The 27,355-nt window shown below is 39.8% G+C and overlaps 1 protein-coding gene across 2 annotated transcripts in view; it reads left to right on the top strand.

Annotated features, from left to right (window-relative positions):
* Nucleotides 1-27,355, top strand: part of ADGRA1 (adhesion G protein-coupled receptor A1) — a 553,479-nt gene that overhangs the window by 449,018 nt on the left and 77,106 nt on the right. For both annotated transcript variants that reach the window (XM_090057369.1, XM_090057370.1), the window contains 4 exons: nt 11,162-11,369; nt 12,344-12,552; nt 23,581-23,708; nt 24,905-25,028. In XM_090057369.1, coding sequence (XP_089913495.1) covers nt 11,162-11,369; nt 12,344-12,552; nt 23,581-23,708; nt 24,905-25,028 — 669 coding nt within the window. The remainder of the gene's footprint in view (nt 1-11,161; nt 11,370-12,343; nt 12,553-23,580; nt 23,709-24,904; nt 25,029-27,355) is intronic.

Here is a 27,355-nt window from a genome sequence, read left to right as displayed (position 1 = left end):
GCCATTTTTTGATGCTGTCTTTCAGCCACTTCACCAGTGCCTGCACCTCTGGTGAAAGCAGCTTGTCCTAGCCAGGAACATTGATCCCTTGGAACTTCTCCATTTGGTTCTCAAGTTCCCTCATTACAGAGATCACCTGGCTAAAGAGGGCATTGCCAGCACAGAGGCTCTCAGTGGGCTTGAGCAATGGCTTGAGGACCACCAAAGTCTGGGAGATGGTATCCCACTTCACTTTGTTAAGGGGGCCACTGATCCCAGTCTCCCCAAGCAAGTCCATTTCATAGATGGCCTCCTGTTGCTCCAGCAACCTTTCCAGCACAGGTATGTGGAGTTCCACCAAGTCTCCACATCTGGAATGATTTTGTGCTGCGGGATGCTCTGCTCTGCCTGTTTCTCCTGCAGCATCTCGCCCACCTTGATGCTGCGGTGGAAGTAGCCTGCCACCTTCCTGCATTTTGAAATCAGCTGGCGGGAAGTGACAGTGCCATCACCAGAAGCCCTGTCCCCCTCCAAAGCATCCCTGACTATGAGGTGCAGCTTGTGTGCCACATAGCGGATGCCACCAAAGTTGGCATCACAGACCAGCTTGACCATATTGGCCCCGTTGTTGGTGACCATGAACTTATGGGTGAGCTCACCCTGCCCAATGAGCCACCCCTGCACCATGTGTTTCACGGCCACCATGATCTCCCTTGCTGTGTGGGACTCATCCATCACCTCAGCTTGAAGGAGAGCCCACTGACGACCTTACTGATCACACTGGTGCCCTGTGAGGGAGAGGTAGACATGTTCTCCACCCCACCCCAGCTGGTCCAGATGTCAGAGGTGAAGTGCAAGGCTACTTGCAGCCCTGCCTTGTGCAGCTCCTCCCTCAAGTACTCCCTGCATGCCTTATACAGAGAGGGCACCACCATCCTGCTAAAGGTGGTGCATGCAGGCACTTGGTAGGATATGGCCATGAGTGCCATGAGCTGTCTGAACCCTGGCCACTCAACTAAGGAGAAGGGCTGGCCATCCAGAGCAAGCATCTCCCCAATGATCTGAGTGATCTTGCTCACCCTTGCAATGCGCCCTTTGTCTGCAGATTTCCCGACTGGTCCAGGTTGGGCTGCCTCTGCTTAATGGGAATAGAGGCTTTGGAGTGAGAGGGGGACTTTCCTTTGGGAACGCACCCACTGATGCTAGGCTGAGGAGGAACAAGGGCAAGGGGGTGCTGTCTCCTGAGATGCAGCAGCATTGCCGTGGTTGTGAAGTGTTTCACCTCCTTGTCCTGGCTGATCTGACTTCAGCAGTGCTGACAGATAGCATACTTGGGATCATCTGTTGCCTCAAAATGATCCCACACTACACTACCCCTCCCCCCACCCCGATTCTGGGTTGAGAATGGGGATCCTGCCTTATCCCCTCCTCAGCAGTCTGAGGCACAACAACAGGAAGAGCCACTTGCCTCCACAACCTCAACCTCAGCCTCCTCCGAGGTGCTTTCCAGAGAAGAGCTGGCTCTAGGGGAACTTTTAGGGGTGTGGAGCACAAACTCAGATTCCCTCTCATTCCCCAGAATTTCTTTTGCTAGGGCTCTCAGTTCCTCTGCTTCCAGATCCAGCTTCTCCTCTGGCAGTGGGAGGCTTATGCTGGGAGATTAAATTGGGGTGGAGAAGACTGTCATTCTGCTGCTGGTGGCTATTTATGGTGTTAGGTGGTGCAGGTGCAGGGACAGGTATTGCTTCCACCTCCTTGCTTCCACTGGCAGCAGAAGACTCATCGCTGCTAGGAAAGAGGTTGCGTCTATGTTGGGGGGGGGAGTGAAACTTGCAGCTCTTTCCCTAGCCTCTGTAGCCCCTGTCCCTCCCCTGCCAGAAGACCTGGCACCTGCCTTTCCAGCATGCTTAATATTCATCTTTCCTTTGCTGGAAAATATGTCTGTGTGTGTCTGTGCAGCTGTAATATCTCTTCTTCCCTCTGTATATGTAACTAATATCTTTTCTTCTTCTCTGATTACTGTATGTGTGTGACTGTGTGTAATGTATGTGCTTTCCTGCACAGTGATGGATCATGCTGTCAGAGAAAACACAGCTTTCCTTTAAAGTGTGTGGGGGGGAAATAACAAAACAAATAAGGCATTTTGGGGGGGAAGAATAAGTTCAAAGAAATTAATTAGATAGAGATAAAAAGATGGATTTTAGGCAAGGGTAATTAGTAAACTGTATCCAATCCTTTCCAAGAACAGAAACTAGCAGGAGACTGACTAGGAAGCCAAGCCAGTCCAGTAGTACCTTTCAGATGTTGTTGCTCAGGCAGAAACAGTTCACAAAAGAGACAGAAACGCTGCAGACAGAGGCTTATATTCTGTTTCTATGTCCCTCCCCCAGAGCACTGTGATCAGAAGGGGACTTAAGGAAAGATCACAGTCATTGGCCAGCTACAGATGTCAGTCTTTTCCCCCCTGCTCTCCCACCCTCTTCTCAGTTTCTGTTCTCCTGAAAGACTACCATCCAAATCTCCAAGTCTTTTCTGAACCTTTTCCAAATTGATTTGGAGGCTCCAAATTGATTCAGAAGTTGTTTTTGGTCTCCCAATTCAATTTGGATTCAATGATTCAGCCTCCAAATCAATTCAAATCTTCTCCAAATCAAATCAGTGACTAAAGCGTCACACATCCCTAGACACATTTTTGGCTTAGGGCCCCACCCCCATGGAGCCTCACACCCGGCTTCTTAATGTAGCCTCAGAGCTTGCAGTGAGTCTGGGAGCTGCCCCAGGTCACTTCCTCACCTGGGGCCCTGCCTCACTGCGAGCCTGTGTAGCTGCTTTGTTCTTTGGGGTGTGCTCCCCTAGCCTTTCCCCTCCACGGGGTCACCCTTAAGGCAGCATGGGTGCTCATACTAGCCCTTCCCTGGGGAGGCCCCCAGGTTTTAGGTCATGCCCCAGGGCCAGGAGTCTTCAGCCATCTCCATAGCTCCTGCCCTTACCTCCAAGATGGTATGAGCAGCATCCCCTGCTTGGTGGTGTCCTCGCAGCTGCCAGCAGCAGACTGCTGGCCTTGTAGATGCAGCTTGGTCCACTGACCAGCCTTTTTTCTCTTCTTGAAAGGTCTCTACTTGTTCCTGATATCCCTCTTTAGATGGTTGTTCCTCCAAATTGGTCTGGAGTCCTTTTCCTCTAGTTTTTTTTTCCTTTTTTTTTTTTTTAGAAACAAACTCCAGATAATTTTAAAAAATTTTCACTTAAAGAATTCCAGGCCTCCTCCAGATCAAGTCTCTAATGGCTTCATTCCAGTTAACTTCACTTACTAGTTTGCATCGCTAATCAAAATTAGTCCTTTTAGGATGTGTCCAGATGAGCATGTAAGTGAGGATTGCGGTGCCTCAGAACTATTTGAGATGCCACAAATTGCACACAGTATACATGCACCTATTTTCTGTGCTGCTAAATTGACACTAGGCGATCCTGGTGTCAAAAAAACCAATGCAAAAAAAAGCAAGGTGGCACACATGGCAGCAGCCTGCACCGCCAGAAATGGAGTCTGGCCATCCCGAGCCACATTCTGGCTGCTGGCCAGGCTCCATGTGATAGGATAGGCACTGCTGCTGCCCCAGGAGTACCCCAGGACCACAGGTAAGGCAACTGGGGCCAGCACAGGTGCTGGCTCCCGTATCCCCTACCCCGCCCAGATCAATTCACTGCTCATCAGAGCATATCTGCAGGTGCATGCCTTCGGGCAAAAAAGTGACACAAATGTGTGCCGCTGCTATTTGTCCCATGGGAAATACATGTGCCTGCACCTATGCCCTTGCCTGGATGAGCCCCTAAAATCCAAAGCCTTAGTTATAGACCTACTTAGGTTTACCCTTCCATTTAAATTAAATTGAATCAACTCGTGATATGGTTATTCTATGACCAAGTCCTCTCTAATGTTCTTGACACAGCGAAGTCTGTAACAGTACCACCTTAAGCTTTTCATTAAGTGCATGTTACTTTGAACAAACTTTGAGACACAGGACATCCATAAATTGCATTTTGGGTTGTTTTAATTTTTTAATTATGTTTTAGTAGATTCCACATTTCTTTGTGTTATGTAAGCATTCTTACATCATCAGAATAGGTCATTTTGGACTCTCTTCTTATGTTTCCAAAAAATAAAATGGCTGTAGAATATGTATTAGTATTTTTCATCTTGTACTACATGGGATTATTACATAATTTTCTTAGCATATAGTAATCCTATCACATGCAATAATTTCATCTCTGTAGTTCAACTCCAACTTTGTTATTGTTGTTGGAGGTACCTCACCTTTTCTCTAGCCATTCCTCACACTGTTTAAAGTCAAATCATTTCATATTTCTCATTTAATTTATACAAATGTATACTTTTTTCTTGTGGTTTTTTTTCTTTTCTTTGCCATTCTTCACTTTCAAACAGACTCTAAGTGGATGCTTTAGCTGTGACATTAGGAATCGCTAAAATTTCTTTTCTTGGGCTTCATTCATTTATGCAATTAATTTTACCTTTCTCATGATCTGTCAGACTTCTTCATCACTGTGTATGTGTCCTATGTAACTAACTGCATTTATTCAAAGTGGCATTTGATATTGTTCAATTTAAAATTCCTTTTCCTGGCACATTGCAGAACATTATACAATATTTCATTGTGTTATTGATGATTTTCACCACAAGTCAAGTAGATCAGTAATTATTTCCACCCAATCTAAACCCTCAAAGATCTTGAGTAAGATACCTCGTGTATTGAGAGATTCTCAAATAATAGTCACCGATGCTGATATCTACCAGAAAGAGCATTTGAGTGTAGAATTTTGTACTTATTCTTTAAGTAAATTTGCTCAAAACCCATGGCATGTATCCCATATGGGAAATATTCTTCTATTTTGAAGACTAGGAATAATTGCTTCAGTTAGTTTTATGGAGCAGCTATTTTGTCTGATAGCCTTCTCTTGGATATTTTCCAAGTCCTCTACATATTTAATTTAATTGCGGAGACAATTAAACTAAGTCAGTATGTGTCTTTATTTGTTCAGTAGCATTTGATTTCACCATCCAGTCAAGTTCAGTTTTTATATTTTCTCTTACTGCTAATGTAACTTTAAGTGATGCATTTTTGGTGGTGGCACACTCAGATCTATATCAATCTGATGTATTATATCCTTAATGCATTCAAGTCCATTAGACATCTAATCATGTTCTTTAAAATCTAGAAGCACTGAAGCTCCTTCTTCCATTTCTCTACCAGGTTCTCGTTCAGACTGAGGAATTCAGGTGACTTCATTGGTTCCATTTTTGCCAAAGATCAGTGTCCTTCTAACTTCGTGTTAAGATGCAAAATTATAAACTAGGCAAATTAACCACTGAAACTACATACCTCAGAATGTGTTGGATTTTCTGTCACATGGAAATTTTAATTAAGGTTGTATGTCTTTCTTTAAAAAATGCTGTGAGAGTGATGTTGTATCTGTGGTTGTCCAGAAATTATGAGACAAACAATGCATCTTCTTTATGCATCTTGTCTGCAGCAGTTATTCCCTTCCATAGACATCACAACATTGCAGGGGAAGGCTCCCAGTAAGTTAGCGTCCTCTGTCACCAATGGAGCACCTAGCTCTATTCACAAGCAGTGGTGGGGGCTTCTCCTTTATGGGGCCTCCCAGTGTGAGAAAATTAGGAATGAGTCTTATTCCCCTCCTTCATCTGGCTGCTCCACCAGGAGACAATGGAGTGAGCCTGTAGCTTGTCAAATAATGTCTTTCCATATTTCTAAAGATAGTTGGGAGCTTCCTGCTTTTCATGGCTACTACAGACAGAATGGACCACAGAGTCTAATACAGGTGAGGATGAGTAGAGCAGAACCTAATGTGGTTCTTTCTCCACTATTTCAGAAAAAAACTTCTGATATTATACAATTTGAGATGATCTAAAATGATCCTCTGTCGTGTACTTTCCTATGTTCTGGCCTAACATAAAACATGGGGATCCTGACAAAGGCATCTATCATGCAGTCCTTTTAACCATATGATAGATAAAGTGGGCAAATACTTGATGAGCACACTGATGAAAAAGAAACAGTGTTCTACTTCTAAAAAAAATGTTAAAAGCATTAAGGCAGAAAAGTGGAAGCATTCAACATGTTGAGTCCCTATTTTTACGGATGCACATATTACCTTATATCTTTCCATTTGGACGTGTGTACCATCTATCACACAGTCTCTAAGTACAAGAACTCATATCATTTCTCAAGTAGTACAATATAAGATCAGACAGTAACAATCTTAGATACATGCTTGTTATCTTGTAGTTATGTGTACTACTCTGTGCATTCAACATGAACCTCACTTCTATACAGGATGCACAAGCAAGGCAGCAAGGACTCTTGTAGGTATTTCTGCCTCCTTCGGTCTTCACTAAGCAAAAAAAAATATGGATGGTGTTATTGCAGTCCTTAAAAACAGCATGTGAAAGCTTGTGCTTCATTCACTATTTTTGTAATAAGCATTACTTGGTCTGAGGCATGGGCTTCTGTTGTTTCCTGCCTCACTAACAATGTTGAAATGAAATTTCAGGTGAAGTGGAATGAGAGGTACAAACTGTTGCTCAACAATTTAGTATTGACAGGAGCAAGAACAGCACTAGATTCAGGTTTTGGATTAGTTATCCCAACAAAGTCCCCAGGCAGAGACATTAATAACAAATCTCTGGAAATAGGTACATTCTCTGATTACACTGTTACAGTTAAGGACTTGGATTAGGACAAATATGGAAAAAAATGGGAACAAAAGAGTGAAGTAGAGGGCAATCAGGAATAGAGCCAGTATATCACCTAACATGAGGTACTCCTTCTCAAAATACTTCAAAACTCCTTGGAAATGCTAGCACCATTTATAATGGAGCATGCTATAGGCCTAAGTACAATTGACTGGGAAGAAATTTACTTAAAAAATTGCATTTTCCCTTAAAACACATGTAATTAGGGTCAAACATATATAAACAGCAAAAATGTCAAAATTAATTAAAGCTCCTGTGGTGGGCTCCTAAACCTCAGTATCCCAAGGATCTTTTGTTTTGTGAAATGAGGTTTCTACTCAAATGTTTAACTTGTATAGCTCCCTCTGGTTCATTCTGAGCTTCTGTATTCCTGGTTTTTATTTTATAGAACTGGCCAGAAGCTGGGATTCCCATTCCATGGGCAATTCTGAATTTATTTTAATGTCATTTCTAAAGTGGAAGGAAAATTAGAATTTTAGAATTTCACATGAAAGAGGAATTTTGAAATGGTTTTCTCAAAGAGTCAAAACCTTAGTTCACTTTGGTCTTTTTTGACAGTTTCCTAGACTTTTCAAGCTACTTGAAGTCTCAGCAGTCTAGCAGGCAGAAGTCAAATCACTCCTAGGGCTGTTGGGCTGCTGTTGAGACTAGGAGAGCCAGCTCTGGGACAGTGCATCCAGCTGGTTTTGAAAGAGCCAGGAGCCTGGAAGACCAGGCTGCCAAAGAGTTGCACAGGTGAACTGGCAGAAAACCAAACAGGTTTTGCAGTCTGCCTGGTTGTCATCAGAATTTTATCAAAACTGACATGTTCCTAGGGAACACGTTTCCATTTTGAAAAATTGGCATTTTCCACCAGAACATTCCTTTAGAAAATCTCCAGTTAGTTCTAGTGTTTTCTTTTTGTTGAATGCGCATTTACTGGTTACAGTTGTGAGAAGTGATATCCAAACCTTCTCATGAACGCCTTACCTGCGTGGTTATTTTGCAAAAGCCCACAGAATGAGTAAATCCTAACTGTTAAATGAATGACACAGGCTGGCAGCTTTTCCTGATATTTTCCTGAGGAAATGCCAGATGCTGCTGTTGAAACTGCATATCCTTGGAAAATGCAGTACCCATGCTAGACACCAGATAGAGCTTCCTTGGGCAGTGCTTTTTTGATCTTGTCTCAGACTGCTGCCGTTGAATTGTGTGAAGTGTCAAGTGTATGTTATTCGGTGCTAGCATGTCCAAACAAACCCTGTAACAGGGAAACTTGGAACCATAATAAAACTGTTATACACCGTGCAACATTTGGCATTCAGTCAGTCAAATGTCTCCCCATCTGTAATATTAGTATTAATAAGCATAGTAATCCCTAGTTCTTGTATATTACTTTTCATCTGGAGATTTCAGAGTACCCAGCAGTGGCAGGTAAATATCACTGTCGCAGTTTTGCCAGGGGGAAAACTGAAACAGGGTCAAGAAGAGACTTGTCTAAGGAGAAAGCCTAGGTTTTCCAATCATGACAGTGTTTTATCCACTGGACCATGCCATCTCCTTTACTGTAGATTAGGAATAGTTCTGTTGTACCACATACCCTCTCTCTCTGACTAATGGGTTAGACTATTTAAAAAATGTCTTGTCACAGATGGCTAAGATGTAAAAAATGTTCACAAATATTTGTTCATATTTTAAACAGCATTGTGAATGTGTGGGCACTTCCAATGTGTGTTTTCCACAAATATTCTAGCAGATGAATTTATTGGCAGGAATATTTGCTGAAGCAGCCAGTTTTAATCTAATTTTGCAGAATGTCCACAGAAAAAAAATGTTAAATATGTGTTCATGAATATTTGCAATTTTAGTGGTACCAAATAAATCCACTGAATGTCCACTCAAAACAGCTTGCATTTCAAATATCAAATACTGTTAGTAAGATGCTCACAAATAAACTACAGACTAAGAATTATCCACAGAGATTATTTATCAGTTCATTTCAAAATAATGGTTACATTTGTGAGTGTTGCTGTCTGTGGACAAATTGGTAAAGAGAAAAAGACAAAATTCAACAATTAAATACAAATTATTTTCTTTGATCTGCTACTAAGGAAGACATATTCAGTTGTTACATTCAGCTGTTTATACTTACGTGTCTTTTATCACCTGATGACTCCTTCAGCCAGTCCAAATACAGAAATTTCCACAAATCCCGTTATAAGACTTGTACAACATTTCTCCAGTCTGATCAGTTAAGATCATGACCTCTCAGTAAGGGGGTTAGGGGCAAGCCCATGGGCTTTATAATCATCTTCCTTTCTTTTAGACCTCATTGTGAAAGAGCTATCCATGCCTTTTTTTCCCTGTTGTTGTAATATGTAGTCATAGTTGGGAGTGAGACGAGAACCACACGGGGTTAAACAATTTTCTAGCTCAGTGAATGCAATATAAACCTCATTGTGTTTATCCAGTTTATTCCTTCCTTTTTTTTTAATGAAGTCATGGCATATCATTGCTTATCCAAATGCTTCTAGCAGTTGGTTTCATTATCATAATCTTATTCAAGGACTGCTGGCTTTCTCTGTTTTGTATACTAAATAATTTGTATAATTTAGTGCTTTTGCTGTTTCCAGCACATGGTAATAATAATAAAATACTAATATAAATAAAAATTGGATCAAATTATAACTTCCCGTACACCCAAGTGCAGCCCCACAAAAGTTCTCAATAGGAATCTGAAGTATGATAAATAGATCTAGTAAAAGTCCCTATGCGTAGTTATAGAAAAAAGTTGTATTTGCTAGCTTGATGTCATCAGAAGTCCATTTTTCATGGATGCTAGGCATGATCATAACAGTGAAATATGAATCTTTCAGAAGTGTGAGGTAAAGCCCATGTAAGACTACATTTTTATAATCCCTGGATTGTAATGTGTGAACTATCTGAAGTCAACTGCATGATGATTAGCTGAGTAACTGCTAATGTTAATGCAGCACCTCTAGGAATGCATACTTCCCTTGCTGTTTTAAAACCTGATGGACACACAAATATCTCAATTTTTTAATTGATTTTGTTTTATTCTTTTTTTTTGGAGTCATTTTATCTAACAAATAACATTTACTGGATAAGAATGTGGACAGAAAGAGAAGAATTATTTTAACTTTAAGGCACTTTTTCCTATTAAAATCTTGATTCCTTTCCAGAATATAAAATTTAAGAGGTAGAACATGTGCATAGAAGCCTATATTCACTCACCTAAGCACCCAAATGACATCACAGTATCCACTAATTTTATTCACATGCTTCTTATGATGTTACTAGACATGTCTGATATGTCTTTGTAGCTTTTCAGCTCACATGTGATACATTGTGTCCATCACACACATTCATCTCAGCCTATATAAATATATGAATGTTATATTTATATGATTGGGAAGATTGTTCCTATTAATTCTCAAGGATGTAGTTAAACTATGCAAACTATGTGCATAGAAACTATAGTTTGCCTTCAAGAAAATGTAAATCAGAACATTTTATAGTTTGTTTGCTTTTAAATATATAGACTTTTTACTTTGAACGGCAGGGCAGGATCTTGCCTATTTACTTTTGCTCTGTTCTCCCTCTCTTTTTCTTTTTCTTTTCTTGCACATATCTCAGTGCTTAATGATAAGCTTGCCATTGGTACAGCAGAAAAAAAGAACGAATGATGAGCAATATTTTTGTGGGATTCATTTTGGTGTGTTTCATTTTGTAAATCAAGCCTCCCCATGCCTGGTAGCGTATAACACATTCACAGCTCAAAGCCATTATTGTTATCTCATACTCTTTATTGTTATGGTACATTAATACTCTGATATATTTTTAATGTCACAGTTACTGAAACGCAAATTTGGATGAATGATTTTCTTCATATAAGCAAGAATGAAATAAAACCCATACAATTGTATTTACTAAAATGTATTTTCCCCTGCACTCAGCATGCTCCACTGATGTACTTTTTGCATTAATAAAATTATTTTAGTACTCTTTAAGTAACCTTTCAGAGAAATGTTATAATGTAAGTTGTCTGATTCTGTTTTAAGTGAAGGAGAAAACCTGGTAGAGGTTGTCTCTTTAAATCAGATCTGCAGTGTTGATGGACCCTCTAGCAAGCATGGTAAGAACCATTCTCACCTCTGCAGCAGGGAGCTTGACCATATAGACTCATACATTCAATCAAAACGTTTTCCCTTTTAATATGCACTGTACCAATCCTATTCCCATGGTTACAGCTCGTGCTTCTTTGGTTGCTTCCAGTCTGTTGGAAAAGGGAGGCAGCATACATTCCTTGTACAGGAGTTTAAAACCTAATGAAAGCAACCCTGTTGTGATTTGCATTTTAAATGTTTCTTTTTTTTTCTCATTGTACAGAATGCTGTAGCAGTAGCTTCAGTTCATTTGCCACAGTCTGTCTTCTCTCAGTCTTCAGCCTTGCAATCTGTTGATAACTCCACTTGCAAGCTACAGTTTATTGTCTTTCGGAATGGAAAACTCTTTCCTAGCACAGGAAACTCATCAAATCTTGCAGATGACGGGAAACGTAGGACTGTTGCCACACCAGCTGTGTTTGCTAAAATAGGTGAGGAGTTGTTCTGCATTATATCTTTTAATCTGAAAGCTACAGTATACTTGATTATGTAGGGAATGGAGCAGCAGAATATACTGGGAGGCTGGGATCTGTCTGTTTCTTCTGCACAAGTGCTTGGATTTATTCCTATTCATAAGATTTTATGCAAATTCCCTTATAAATATGTGAAATGTAATCACTGAATGAACAAAATAAAAATTGGGGATCACTGCTTACTTATATACTATTATTTCAGAAGCTTATATCTCAAACCAAGGTGACTTAGAAAAGAACCTTGTTTTAATCTTTGCAATGAAAATTTCAGTACTAACATCCTAGACACAGATAGGTAAATAAATAAGATTGTGTGCGGTTTTAATGCCCTGTTGCATGTATCTTAATGTTCATCAGAGTACTTTTTGATATGATGGTCCTAAAGCAGGTGTTGATAGAGGCTTTTGTCTAAATGTGATGAATCTTATAGGCTAGTGAGTCACTATTTTGATAAATTATTCAGCCAGACAATTTTAATAATTTGATTTGATTCTGAGTAGTGTTCACATTTCTATTAGCATTTTTAAAAATGCTTTAATACGACTTTCAAAGCACAGAATTGTTTTAGCTATTAATCATACAATAAAACTGAGCCCTGTTTGCAGTTACGTGAGTGAATAGCTTAATTTTAGTCATAATTTAAGAATGAAACAACCAATTGAACATTGTGAAGAATGATTAGATCATTTGGACAATGTAACAAGCTGAAATAGTCATTCAGATTAATTTAAACTGTAGGAAACTTTTCTGGATTTGAATATTATCTATGATTTCAATGTACACAGACAGGAATATGTGGCAACTGCTTTGTTTTCCATAGTTCAGTACATTTGATTCATAGATTCATAGACATTTGTGAAGCTCTGTATGTAGTATTCATCAATAAAGGGTTTTCCAGTCCATTTCTCTGATTCAGTTTGTTGCTTTTGCAGATGGGTGCAGTTTCGGAAACCTCACCAGCCCCCTTACTATAGGCTTGAGGCACTTTGAACGGGGTATAGACCCCATTGCAGCGTTCTGGGATTTTGACCTTCTAGATGGACATGGAGGCTGGTGGGGAGAAGGGTGCCACATAATTAGCTCTTCAGGCAATATTACAACCGTTCAGAGTACACACTTCCGTAACTTTGCAGTGCTAATGGTGAGTATATGACTTAGAAAATATACCTATATACAGATGTTCCTTCTATATGTATGCGTGTCATCCTCACTTGACAGTAACTGTGGTTTCTTTTGTCATGGTGTTCTATAGCAAGCCTTAAAGACAAGTAAGTTATTTAACTGCTAATAAGTGAATTAACCTGATGGTCAGCTCAGTCTAATATTCAGAGACAGGCCCAGTCAAAAATGGCATTTAACTCTTTCTTGACAGAAGAAAGTTCCATAAGAGAATGATCAGAGAGGGAGGTTATAATTTATAAGACAGGCTTTGAGAAATGTATGCTTATTTTTGCCTTTACTTCAGTATATCTCAGTAGGCTGGTCTGCTTTTGTTCCTGCCTTACACTGTGTTGATCATACTAATTAGTTGCAGGCATACCGCAATGTTGAATCATTTAATAAATGGAAGTGAATAGCATCTCATGCTCTTTTAAACGAGGACTTTTTTGTCTTTGTTGTTGTTCTGGGAGTTTTAGTTTGTATACTGATGATGTTAGCCTTTTTGCTAAATTGCTATTCATGGAGAAAAATATTTCTGTGTAGTGCTAACCTATCAGGCTGCCTTGGTCTGTTCTCAGTCACACTTACAGCTCCCATTGCAGTTATTTAACTACCATGCTTCACAGAAAGTTACCTTGATGAAAACAGAAGGTACACGTATGCAATAATTACTGATTTTTTTTTTTGATTTTTTTTTGCAAAAGACAGGAGAGCATAGTAAAAAAAGTAAGCTAGCTAGCAAAAAATTATGTTGGTGAAAATGTGTTGCAGTATTAAAAATGGTCATTGTGAACCAATTGCAAAGAGACTAGCCACATGCCTAATACTGAATGATCTCAATACTTGTGCATGATTGCATTGTAGGAGATTCTTGTCTACTTTACTGAAAGGTTTATGTTGAGTAAATAATGTATTGTGAGTATGTGTAAAGGATAGCAAACATAGGCGACAGGAATGGAGAGGACGTGTGCAGAGAATACCAATCTGCTGCTGTCAGATGGAGCCCAGCTGTCAGCCAATCATTGCACAAGGCTGTGACAATGAGTAGTTAAATGCGGATATTATTGTCTACTTTGTAAGAACTGATTTCCCTCAGAGTTACTAGATCATTTTTTTCTACCCATTTTAGAATGGTTCAGATTTTAGCATCCTGTTCCTGAAGATTAGTTGATCTTAAACATATCTCATCTTTTTACAGCTCAAATGCACTTTTTTTTCCCCTCAGACATTTGTGTGGGTTTTTCCAAGTGGTAAACACAGTTTTGTTCTGAGGGTATTTTTTCTAAATATTTTAAAGAAAACGCATGTTGGCTTTGCAGGTACCACGCCCAAAATGGCTGTCTATTTCTAGAACTGTTTAAGTTCACTTTATGATACTTCACTTTGCTTAGTTAGTAAGCAGTAGTTAATAATTTACAAATAATTCATTACAGTTCATTTAAGGACTTCATTTACTTGTTTTGCTCATGGAAATCATGTACTGATACAAGTATTTCATTTTATATTTTACATTTGAATAAAAGTTGTTTCATATTTACTATATCCTATGAAGTATAACAGGGTTTTTAAAGAACTTTATAAATTATGTCTTTCTCGTAGAGAATGTAGTATCAGATTTTGTTAATGAAACTTTCCTTTTATCTATATGCTTCTCTCATTTTTGACCTGTACAAACAAACAAAAAATATATCTTTCATACTCTACTCACCTTAATTATGATTACAGCTCCAAAAATGTAATATGGCACCTACTTTTTGAGAAAAGAGATTAAAAGTGGCTTTATAGAATTCACCCAGACTAATTTTCCCAATCTTTCAGAAAGGCTAATAGACTTTAACATAATTAACTATGTGCATTAATTGCTGTAAAAATAAATATATTTATAAAAGATACATATCGATAAAAATGAGATGTATTGGCTTTGAATTAAAATAAGAACTGTTTTTTTCATTGGTCATAGTAGAATAGTACTGTGGCAACACTGATCAAACTATGGACCACATAACAACACTCTGCCTTCTATACAAATTTCACGGTGACATTGCAGAAAGACACTCCCTTTCCTCAAGAGCATTAGACTGGTTAAACTGGACTTATAATTGTTGCTCGAAGTCAGCCATATAAAAGAAGAATAAAAAGTAGAGTAATAAAGAATCTTATTATTATACTTAGCTATTAAGTTATAAACAATTTAAAATATCCATCTCTATCTAACACCATCAAACCTGAATAACAACTGCATTTTACTCAGGTAGTATTGGTAATAGAAAATTAAAAATAGGTGGCATGTTCAGTAAAATAAAAATTATCCTTTTACATTATAAAACTCTATAATACAACCCTAAAATATAAAGAATTATGAAAATTCACAATTGATTACTATGTTGTGGGCTAATGGCAGTAAACTGAAATAATAGGAATTAAGTGAAGTGCAGCAGTAAAGTAACAGAGAACCTGGAGGCTTGCATTGCTATCAGAATAATGTATATCCTGCTGTGAAACAAGATGAAGTAGGTGGCTAAATTAATCCAGCTGTGCATTGTACTACTCATACAGCACATGCTCAGATTCATCATTGCTATTATGTGTTTGACAGGCTGTCATCATTTTTTTTGAATATCTGGAGAGGAATATTGAGTTATTTCTTGCGAGTTTTTATTGTCCATGATACAAAAATATGCTTAAGTCTAGGATTAGCAAAAGTCTTTTTTTCAGAGAGATGGTTTTAGTATTGTTTTCAATTAGGTTAAATACAGACATTCAAAAAACCTGAGGTGGAATCGATTTAAGTTACACGGTTTTCTGGAAGCAGCATAGGTTAGATTGGTAGCGAACAGAACACACATTTACCCTTTGGTAGTGGGGACACGCAGGCTCCCTGCACTGGCGAAGGCCAGAGGGTTGGAAGTGCTCCTATATGCATCCCAGCAGGACCTGTGGGCTCCCCAGGCTGCCAGAGACTACCGAACACAGCCAAGTGGCCAAGCCACCTCTGATAGGCTGCCAGGCATAGGCAAGCCTCCCCCTGCCACGTTGTCTGTCAGCCATAGGCATCTATCAGCTGCAGGCAGGCAGTGGGGGGAAGGAAGGCAGGCAGCTGTGTCCCTGCACAAACCCCATCACTGTGCACACAGTGTATGCACAGACCTGACAGCGAGCCCGGGAAAACCTTCGCAAGCAGGTGCAGCCCCACGAAGCCCTACCAGGCCACTGGGCACAGGCGAACATTTCCTCCCTCCGCTCCACACTGCCTGCCTGCAGCTGACCAGTGTCTGTGGGTGACAGATTCATAGATGGTAAGGCTGGAAGGGACATCAGAAGATCATCGGGTCCAGCCCCCGGCACCAAGCAGGAAAGATAATGGGGGGTCAGGTGACCCTACCAAGGTGACTGTCTAGTCTCCTTTTGAAGATTTCCAGCGTAGGTGATTGCAGCACCTCTGGAGGGAGCTTATTCCACAGTCTGGACACCCTGACTGCAAAGAAGTTTTTCCTAATGTTGAGCCTGAATCAATTTTCCAGGAGTTTGTGGCCATTACTCCTAGTTTTCCCCTCAGATGCCCTGGTGAACAGTTGCTCACCAGGCCCTTGATGTAGCGGTAAGCAACCCTAGTAACCTCTAGTGTAGTGGTAAGCTGCTACCAGGTCCCCTCTCAGCCTTCTTTTCGTCAGGCTGAAGAGTCCCAGACCCCTCAGCGTTTCCTCTTATGGCTTGTCTTTTAAGACTCTGATTATGCAGGTGGCTCTTCTTTGGACTCTCTCAAGCTTGTCCACACCCTTGTTAAAGTGTGGTGCCCAGACCTGGACATGGCGTGGGAGAGGGGAGAATGCTTACCCATGCCTGGCAGTCCAGTTGGGCTCCAGGAGGCTGTGCCTGCTTGAGGATGTGCTCCTGGGCTCGGTGTCAGATCAGTATGTACTTTGTTGGCCTTCATGATGGGGCAGGTAGGTGCAGGAACACAGATACCTTCCTTGCCCCCCACCTCCATGCCTCCTTGCAGCTGACAGCTGCCCAGAGGCAGGAGATGAGGCTGCAGAAAGGGTCTGTGATGGAGAGAGTCTGGGCTGACTTGGTTCTGTGACAGCTCAGGGGCAGGTCCCACTGGGCACTCAGATGGAGCAGCTGAGAGTAGGACGAGTGCTAGTGCACCTCCCTGCAAGAGGTGGTGGCAAGGAGCGACAAAGGTACATGGGATGCCAGCAGCCAGCCTGAATCAGTAGGGGAACTGGTACTGAAGTTTGATGCACCTGTCTAACTTAAATCAATTTAATCTGAGTGTTCCACTATTTTTAGACCAGTCTATCTATGTGCACCAAACTTTGTATTTGTACTCTCACTTTATTAAAGTCAGGCAAGTAGAAGGAACTTAAGATGTGACATCAACATTTTTGCATTGTCTTATTTCCCCTGATAAATTGATGAAAGGATGGCCTAGTGATTAGAACAGAGGTTTTTCTGTTTGTCAGCCTATTGAGTTCTTTACTCACCTCTAATTTGATTTTCTGTTTTGAGTTTGGGTAAGTCCCCTTACTCCTCTCTGCCTTAGTTAATTTATGTGTGAAAGGGGTATAATAATCACTTCTCACATGGCTATTCTCTCACAGAGCTACTTCTACTTCTCAGTGTCTGCAAAGCCTTTTGAGATGTTTTTGTAAGTGATATATGGACTGAAGTAACCCAAATATACTGATTTATAGTAGCAAATTATGTTATGAGTTCTAAAGTTTTCAGTACACCTAATTACTAAAGTTTATTTTACAATAAGTACATGCTTTCAGTGGGAACAGATTACTTTGATTTGATCATTGAGGAAATGGTATTCTTCTAGCATTTTAATTTCTTCAAGAATATATATTTTTTTATCACTAATGTAACTTCCCACAATCTTAGCACATGCCTAGGAAAAGTATATTCTTTCAGGTGATAAAGTAGCAACCTTTGAAATCCATGATGAAAATAATTAAACCTGCTAGGTCATATTTCCTTTGCCTGATCTTTTTTAAAATAGAGTGACAGTTGTGTACCAAGCACCCTTTTCCCAATCAGATTGCTTTTGTCCATTACAAGTTCCATGTATTTAGTGAATAAATGGAAATGAAATTCTCCAATTTGCCTGAATTTTATTCTTGTAAATTAAGAGACAGTTGATTAATAAATACTGTTAGGAAAGTTCTTTTCTTACTGAAAGGCAATGATTTTTATGGGTGATGTCTTTTATTGGACCAACTGCATGGTAGGAATAAAGTTAGACAGGTATGAATGCAAGGTGTACTTCATTGGGTCCCTGTACATCACCAGTGATGGTCCAGTATCACCCACAAATATTGTTTCCTCTCATAATTCCTGGACCATTACAGGTACAACATCACTCCAACTTTTCTTTATCCTAATTTTGAAGATGTAGTGAATGAACATTATGTATTAAACTTATGATTTTCTTATGTATTCTTATCATAGTAAAACAGGATTAAGCCAATTACCATAGTTCTCTAAAACCTATTTACATTATTGTTGATTTCCTTGATGAAAATCATTTGATCAGAAGAGTAACCAATGGGCTTCAGTTTGGTACATGACAGTAAGAAATGGTTAGCCCAATCTGATAAAATACAGTATCCATCTGAACCTTTGTTGGTAACAAAATTTGGAAAAACTCTGAACTAGATGTGCTTGAAGGAATGTGAGTGGGGAGAGGGAGAAGCATGGGTCAATAATTTCCTTCAAATTCATGTACATTTCTACACACCCTTTGCATCTCCTGATTCCGATTATCATTGGGAAAAGGGTCACAATACCATAAGGGAAGATACTCTTACAGTATTTTCAGCCTGACTGGAAATAGAAAGTGCCAAAAGTGATGTCTAGTTTTGCAAACATGTAGCTCACAGTTAAGATAAGCTTCCAAATCTCAGGATGCATACCCAAACCAAACTAGATCTCTAAACCTTTTAAAGTTAACTCATAACTCCAGCCATCAGTTTGGAGATGTGGTTAAAAAGCTGGTAGGACTAGAGTTCTTTAGTCTTGTCCTCAAATAAAAGAGAGGGCTTTTTGTATGAGAAGGAAAGCAAATTTGCTCATCAGCACTTTAAAAAAAAAAAGGGCTATTTATTAAGGTACAAGTTAGATTTTCAAAAGTTCTGGCTTTTTGTGCTCTTTTGCTCCCAAGTCACTGAAGCGCTCAAGGAAATTCTACTCCTGTAAACATAACTTTTGGTTCCTATTTAAAAAAACTAGGCCAGTTAGTTTATATTTTTTCTTTAGTCATTGTACTTAATCTAATTTACTATCCTACTAACAACAAAATCTCAACTTGCCTGTTTAAGTACAAGAATTGCAAACACTTACTGCTTCTTAAGTGTACTGCATTTTTTTTTATTTCACATGGATTGGTAGAAGTATATAGGCTCTCAGTGTTGCCCCAGAATAGAGTTTCATTATTTACTTCTTTATTATTATAAATTGCCTTCTTGGCCATCTTTATGATTTTATCTGTTTGAGAAAATGTCTTATATAGAATCCTAAGGAAAAGTGGTGAAAGCCCTATTGGTGCTGAATTTGTTTTTAAAAAAAGCCAAAATAAGATGAAGTAGATGATGAAATATGTCTTTTCCATTTCTAACATCCATAGGCATGATCTTACTTTGCTTTCCACATTTATATAGCCATTTACATCTGCAATAAATGGGTTTCACACTTTTCCACCAGAGTCAGTGGACATTTCTCATTAATATTTTGCTAGCCCTATAGTTATAGATCACAGTTCCTTTTGAATGTTAAAATTCTTGGTATATCCATTTTCCTCTCAGCTATTTCCTGCCACTTTTCAGTGTTATAATACTTTGAATCCCCTCCAGGAAATAAAATCAAAACCGCCTTGTTTAAATGTAATGTACAATTACACTGCTTTGCATATGGCATGAAAAAAATTAACTTTATCTTCTGCATTCTGTCTCTCCCAAAGGATTACTCAGGGGAGGTTGACAGATCAATAAGATTTAATTATCATTAAAAAGCAGACAAGATAAATTTATCATGTATCTGTAATGAAATCAGTTTTCAGTGTACAAAACTATTAAAAAGGATAGTCTACAGTGGCAATAATATATTCTTCTACTTAAAGTTTTTACACATAGCAGTTTACCAGTAAAAGATCAGAGAAGATATAAAGATAAAACTATGAATAGTTTTAAATGGAAATGATTTTAAAAGGCTGATTGTCTATGACTTCTGCAGGCAAAATGGCTGCATTCCTGTAAGACATATGGCATTTACTTTTATGTAAGCACTCAAGTATGAAATGATTTGGTTGAATTCTGCATCTCTGCTATTACACATGATTAAGGGATATGTTAAATGATGCCATGTCAATTAAAGCCTTCTAAATTTGTTATATCACTTATATCTTGACACAATACATTTAGGATTGTATCCCTTTTTGTTCCTAACTCTGTTAACGGGGAGGGGGAGGGACGGGATGCACGTGTGTGTGTGTGTATTGCAGAATTATCCAAGATATTTACGTACTACTCTTTCAAATAAATGCACTCTTTTTATTTTGACAGCTATTACAGCAATTTTACATACTTCTACTTGCTCTTTTCCACTAGTGGTTAAGGGAAAACAACTGCAGCTAAGAAAGAATATGGAGGGGCAATAGAAGCCATGAGGTCTAGTCTTGGTACCTTTCTAACACTGGCATCAAGATCAGGGTAACCCTGAGCCTGAATTGACTTTGAGGAATGAAATGATATGGGAAAGGGCAAAATGGGTAAGCAATAGTAGGACTTCTTGACTGATGTATGCACACAGCAAGAAGTGGATACATCCACTATGGATATAGGAGAAGTGGACACAGGGGAAATATTCAGAAAGAAAGAGGATATTACTAACACAAAATGTGCCTTTGATATCCTATTTGTTATCTGTCTCTTTTTTTCTGTTATTTACTACATTTTAAAAACTCTTTACTACATCTCTGTACAAAGTCTAGCAAAATGAGGCCCCAATTCTTCTGGATCTCTTGGATGCTATTACACTACAAAGATAATAATGGTCAGGACAAGGTATGAACTATGTGTCTGTGGAAGGTAAACTAACTATACTTTATGCCCTGACACGGGTGGTATATATATCATAGGATCATAGGAGAGTGGGGCTGGAAAATACCTCGTCATATCATCTAGTTCAGCTCCTTGTTCAAGGCAGGATTGTCCCTGAATAAACCACCCCAGCCAAATGCCCAGGGATGGGAATTCTATGACTTCTCTAGACAGTCTGTTCCAGTGCTTAACCACGTTCATAGTCCGAAAGTTTCTCGTACTATCCAGCCTAAAGTTCCCCAGCTGCAGTTTGAGGCCACTGCTTCTAGTCCCTGTCCCCTGTGGCTACAAAGAACAGTCTATCTCCATCCTTTCTATAATCATCGTTCAGGTATTTGAAAACTGTTATTCTCCTCACCCCCATTTGGTCTTCTGTTCTCTGGACTAAATAACCCTAGCTCTTTCAGTCTTTCCTTATAAATGATGCTTCCCAGGCCACTAATAATTTTTGTCACTTTCTGCTGGACTCTTGCCAATCTGTCCATATATTTCTTGAAGTATAGGAGCAAAATCTGGACATAGTATTCCAGGTGAGACCTCACCAATGCTGAATGGAGTAGAAAATACTTCTTTTGATTTATAAGCAGCATTTGTGTTAATACAACACAGTATGCTGTTGGTTCGTATTCAGTTTATGGTCCACTGTAACACCCCAGGTCCTTCTCTACAGTACTGCAGTCTAGCAAGTCATTTGATTCAGGACAGTGATTCAAATCACCAAATTGAATTAGTGTCTCCCAAATTGGCTGAAGCCAAATCCAGAGCGAATACTAGCTGCTTTGCACAGATCTGTTATTCATGGATATGTTCAAATATAAACACGATGGCACCAGAATTTAACTCTTTTGCAAGTGTCAGAAAAATCTTTAGGATTTGAGGCCTAGTTTTTCATTACGGGAGACCACTTACTATCTTCATATCAAGTCAGCAAATTAATAGCCTTCTTTACAGGGCAGAAATTAGAACTGGTAAGTCCTACAGTGAATCTTAATATTTTCAATAAATGCTTGTAAATGTTAAACTTAAATTTCATTGAGTCATTCTGTTCCTATTTTCTTTCAAGATTTTTTGGTCATTAATTGCACATGTACCCTAACATCTTCATCCATCTGCAGAAATCCCAGGTTTTATAGGGTGCTTCTGTGCTATTTTTTTATTCTTCCACCAAATTTTGTAAAAATTGTATAAAATATGTACTCTATCCTATATTAACAGGTACTAAGGGCCATTTTTTTTTTTCAAATAAGCCACCCAGGCTGGGGGCAGAAGTACACATAAACCAGTATAAGTGATCAGAAACAGGTTTAGATCTGTAACACAACAAAAGTTCAGTGCACATAAACCACTTTCAAAGTGGCCAAAAATGGTTTAAGGTAAACCTGGATGCATGTAGTATCAGACTTAACTGATTTAGTTTAAATTGGTTTATTAAACTTCTGTCCAAGATCCCCTCCAGATTCAAGTTAACTCACAGTCCCCCAGCATCCCAGGATACTGTGCACCTCCCCCCCTCACACAATTGCAGGGCTGGCAGGCTGAGTTTGGCCCAAGCTTTCTCCTCTAGCCAAGCCAGAAGGCATGCTCTAGCACCCCCTCCTTCTGGCCTGAGCCGCTACAGGCATGTGGCTGCATTTCCAGAATCAAAAGTGAATGTCTGTTCACTTGCTTATTGGTTCAATCTACACACCTTAAACTAACCTGCAAAGATGGAATTGATTCAGCCTTGGGCTTTTTGACAGTCTGTACTTAGCCTTAGAAGTCATCACATGTATGAACGTTTGCATTTTATGCACAATTTAGTATGATTGTAAATGGAGGTGAACATATGCAAATTGCAATCTGCACGTGCTCTGGAGTTTTCCATTTTTTGTGGAAATATAGGGGCACAAACCCATGTGTTACAATGTGTACTAGGAAAACTGTATTTTTAAAAATTTGATGCAAAATGGATAAAAAAGTCTCCTCATCTTCCTTTTTCTTTAAAAAAAAAAAGGCTGCACTTGCCTTTCGACTGACCTTGCTGCTGATTTGACTTCTATTATTCTCTCTTATAGTCCCCAAAATACTTGTGGCTTTACCATGTATCTCTAGGTTAGACATACAACAGGTTGGTTTAGGAATTTAATACGGTTAAATATACCAGTATACATGCTCTGTCAACATTTTTCCTTCTTAGTGCCATTTTGTTTCCAGAGATAACAACACCTACAGCAGCCCTACAAAGAACTAACAGATCCACATTTTGTCCTTTATGTTGCTATGCAGCTACCTTTGACATCAACAAAAGCCATACAGTCTTGCAGCTGAGTGTGGAGGTTCATGTTTTTATGCAAAGAGTCAAATCAATTGGGCCAGATGGAATTCTGGTGATTTACAGTATGTGAAGATCTGTCTCAAAGGTTTTGACAAAGAATTTTCTGAGTTTGCTATCTTGGGTCTACTGACATGTTTTTGTGTCTTTAAGTAGTCCTTTCAAGGTAGAATATAAACATCTTGACATTGTCATTGTCATTGTAGTTAGACATTTTGTTCACACTATTAGAGTAAAAGACAATCATTGATAGTATCAGATGGTAAAGGCATTGCAACGTCTGCTTCATGTGATATTTTGCATATTTTTCCTTTTGGGTTTTTGTTTGTTTGTTTTTTAAATCAGGATAGCTTGCTTTTGGAAAAAAGGTTAATTTCCTCCTAAGAAGCACATGCAGACAAGAGAAGAGCAGTTTGATGTAATTGTAAATGAATATGAACTTTATTCAGATAGAGTTAATCACCTTACTTCTCTGCTTCAAAATACAGCATGTGAAAATCCGAAGGACAAATGAAAATGCTGAGAAGTCTTCCATTGAAGTCCTAGATGCTCACACATGTCTAGCAAGGCTAATTTCATTTTTCTTCCTTGGCAGGAGTTGAAGACAGTGCTGTCCTTCCCCCAGTACCCAGGGGAGTTCCTGCACCCTGTGGTATATGCATGTACCGCAGTCATGCTATTGTGCCTCTTCGCATCCATTATCACCTACATTGTGCACCACAGGTAAAAAGTCAATTTAAAGCACATGGACATTTATGTTAGTGGCTGCCACATTGAATTGAAGGCAACCTTGTTTTTCTCTTCTTTTAGCAAAAAAGTGAAGTGTTTCAGTGAATTAAGTTACTGTCAGCTGCTAAAACCCACAGTATAATGTTGCCAAACAAGAATGTGAAATGGCATTTCACAAATATTTTTTTTAAGTTTCCACAAAGCATATGTTCTATTTTATTTATACTTGGATCTCTGAATGAAAGGGGAACTGAACTTTTCCTTCAAAACATTTGTAGCATGATCCCAGTGCAAGGTCCTCTAACAGTAATTTAGTGAAATGTGTCCTTTTGCACTCCCTTTGAAAAGTACACAACAAATACATGTGTGCATCTTAGGATACCTACAGAAATACAAAATGCAATGACTAGAAAACTGTAAAGCTATGAAACATTACAGTGGCTATGTCCCAAGCTGTAGTTTCTGCTGAGTAGCCTCTCTAAATGGCTTTATGCTGTTCTGAAAGTTCCTTATTTCCTTTATAATGTGACACTGAAGACAAAGCTCTGTGATATGATCATATATGTGGTCTTATATTACTTGATGCTAACTTCAAGTGCTTCAGTAATACCTCTGAAAGAAGTGTTGGTATCCAAGAACAAGCTTATGTAAATATATATGTGTAAAAAATGTATTAACATTTCCTGTTTTAAAGTCTGTTTGGTTTTAGAAGTTTGTTTCTATTTACAGTATGTAAATAATATATATGTTGCCATTTTAACCATATACAGTAACTAAACATCATTAACATTTTTTATATTGTTAATGATGTTTAGTTACTGTATAGGAGTTGTACTATAGAAGAGGCTAAATATTAAGAATGTACTTAATGCACTGAATTTTGATTCCTATCTTCCATTTAATTCTTCAGAATTGTCATGTTGAACTACTGTATGTCTGACATCACATCCTGCAGTAAGCCATTTATATATATTCCTTTTCATTCAGGACCTGATTCAAAGCCCATTGAAATCAGTAGAAACTTCCCACCCCCATTGACGTTAACGGGATTTAAATCAGGCCCTCTATTCTGTAGGTAGCCTTGTGTTCAGGAATCCGAGGACTCAGATCTATTAAGCTAAATATATCTTTTCCAAAAGTGTGATTTTTGCTATAGACATGTAATTTTTTTAAATGTTAATTTTGAACAGCACAATCCGAATCAGTAGAAAAGGATGGCACATGCTGCTCAACTTCTGCTTCCATACGGCTCTTACTTTTGCTGTTTTTGCTGGTGGAATCAATCGTGTTAAATACCCAATTATATGTCAAGCTGTAAGTATCTTTATTACTTTATTCTTATTTTAAAAAGAGAGGAAGCCTTGAAGCTGTTCATTTCAACATAATGCTGAGAGCCTTCTTTCTTATCAAAGGTTCTCCTAGGTTCTAGCAAACGTATCCATTGTTAGGAGAAATCATTATATGGTCTGCTAAAGCACAACACTGGACAGCGGGAACTCTGAATTTGGTTTTAGGTTCTGCCACTGAGCTATTGTGTGAACCTGGGCAAATACATTAACTTTTGTCTTTGTGAAAAAAATATTTCTTTCTGAAAATTAAATGTTTTCTCTGCTCCATGAATAAAGGTGCATAGTTAAAAGCACTTTATTACTGCTGTGGCTAACTATCGTTGAAGAAAGTGTGTGTGTGTGTGCATAAACCTACCTCTTTCAGCCTTGGAAAGTAGGCCCCTGGGGCCCAATGTGTGATTACAGAATATATTTTGGGGTAACTTTAATGCTTAAAATATAATTATATCTTTAAGATCATCTCAAAATAGGTAGACAGTGTTATGTCATGCTGACCCAGAGAAGGTTTGGAAAGGAAGTCTGTGCTAGAGAACTTCACTGAGCAACTTTGCAAGCAATAGGTGCTATGCAGGTTGTACTGTCCCCATCTCATCATCTTGCTTCATTTTTATATGGAAATATGCATTCCCTGAGATGCACAAACAGAGCAGTCCTCATGCTGCCCTGGATACATAGAGTGAGACTGTGACTGGTCCCTGTACAGAATATGAAAAGGAGAGGACTGCTTCAGCTTTTCTTCCTTAGTGAAGCTTTACAGCTAGGGACAGACACTCAAAAAGCCCAAGCCTGAATTAATTCAATCTTCGTGGGTTAGTTTAACCTGCAGAGAGTGAATCAGTTTCCAAGTGGATAGATGTTCCCTTTCTATTCAGGAAATGCAGGCATGTGCCTGCAGTGGCTCAAGCCAGAAGCCCGGGGCACTAGAGCAGCCCTCCCTTGCACAGGTAAGCTGAACTGAGGAGGGGGCATTCTCATTCCTCCCTTGCCCACCGCTCTGTGTTCAGGAGGAGGGTCCTGTTCTGTGCTGGGGGGGCTCATCCTCCTCCTCCTCCCCTGCTTGCCCCTCCCCTGCCCCTCCTCCATGGGGAGGGGGGTTCTGTGAGGCTGCCTGGCTCCAGAGGGGGACTCTTCCCCCAGCTTCTCCCCAATCACTGGGGGGGGCTCCATGGGATGCTGCCCAGCCCTACAGGGGGGCTCTTCCCCACACTTGTCCCCCTGCAGAGCAGGGGGAGGCTCTGCTTCATGCTGGGGAGAACTCTTTTCCCTTCTCATCCTCCCCCCAGAAGGGCAGCAGGAGCACAGAACTCAGCTGGGCAGGGTGTGGGTGTGGGGACCCACACACACTCCCCCATGGCACGCAGCCCCTGCTGTCTGGCAGTAGCAGCAGGCAGGGAGGTCAGGGCATGGGGCAGTCAGGGCACTCGGGGCCAGTGTAGATGCAGCTCCAGCCAGCGCTGCATGCAAAGGAGGGAGCAGAGCCTGCCCCGTCACTGGGACTCTGCTCCCCCTGCCTGCAGCTCCAGCACTCACAGTGGGGGAAGCCCCACACTGGAGTCTGCTGCTTTCCCTACCCCGTGCTGCACAAGTCCCCTGCACTCTACCCCCTGCTTCTGCGTGGAGGCCAGCACGGGCCTTCATCTCTGAACTGCAGGCATGCAGTGCAGAGCCCCTGCAGTAGAGGCAGCTAGCACTGTGCTGGGGGCGAAGAGTGCAGCCAGACACAGCCTGCCCAGCGACTTCTTTCCCTGGGGCTCTTCACTGCATGCCTGCAGCTCCCCACATACGGGAAAGCCCCGTGCTGGACCCTGCGCAGAAGGGGGGGGCAGAGCTCCCTCCCCACCCCCCCGGCAGAGCACAGGGACTGGCACAGCAGGGGACAGGGGAAGCAGCAGGCTTCCCCCTCTGCTGGTTTTCACTGAAGAATTCCATTCAGAAAATATCTGTAAACACAACACTGTGCTTATCAAACAGCATTAGCGCTGAAACCTGTAATATGAAGTATGTATTCTCCTTTCCTTCAACAGTTTATGGTCCTGAGACCCAGGCCAGTGGAATAAGCAAATGGATGTTCTCTGTTTGTTACTTTTGATGGAACTGAGCCTACATAATAAAGCCACATTAATAACATTAGAAGTTCTGCACTCACTTCTAATTAAAAAAATTAACAGAGCTTTATAGTTTGATCATTTAAGGGGATAAAACATTCCCAGTAATAAATCTTCTCTGAGACCAATGGTTCAACTTCCTTTGTTATCTAATTTATAAATGATTCTCTTGGCTTGAGACAATGTC

The sequence above is a fragment of the Crocodylus siamensis genome, chromosome 7 (genome assembly GCF_052110815.1).
Source record: "Crocodylus siamensis isolate JL-2025a chromosome 7, ASM5211081v1, whole genome shotgun sequence".
Classification (NCBI taxonomy): domain Eukaryota; kingdom Metazoa; phylum Chordata; order Crocodylia; family Crocodylidae; genus Crocodylus; species Crocodylus siamensis.
The sequence above is the reverse complement of the archived record's forward strand: the minus strand, read 5'-3'. Positions and strand labels throughout refer to the sequence as shown.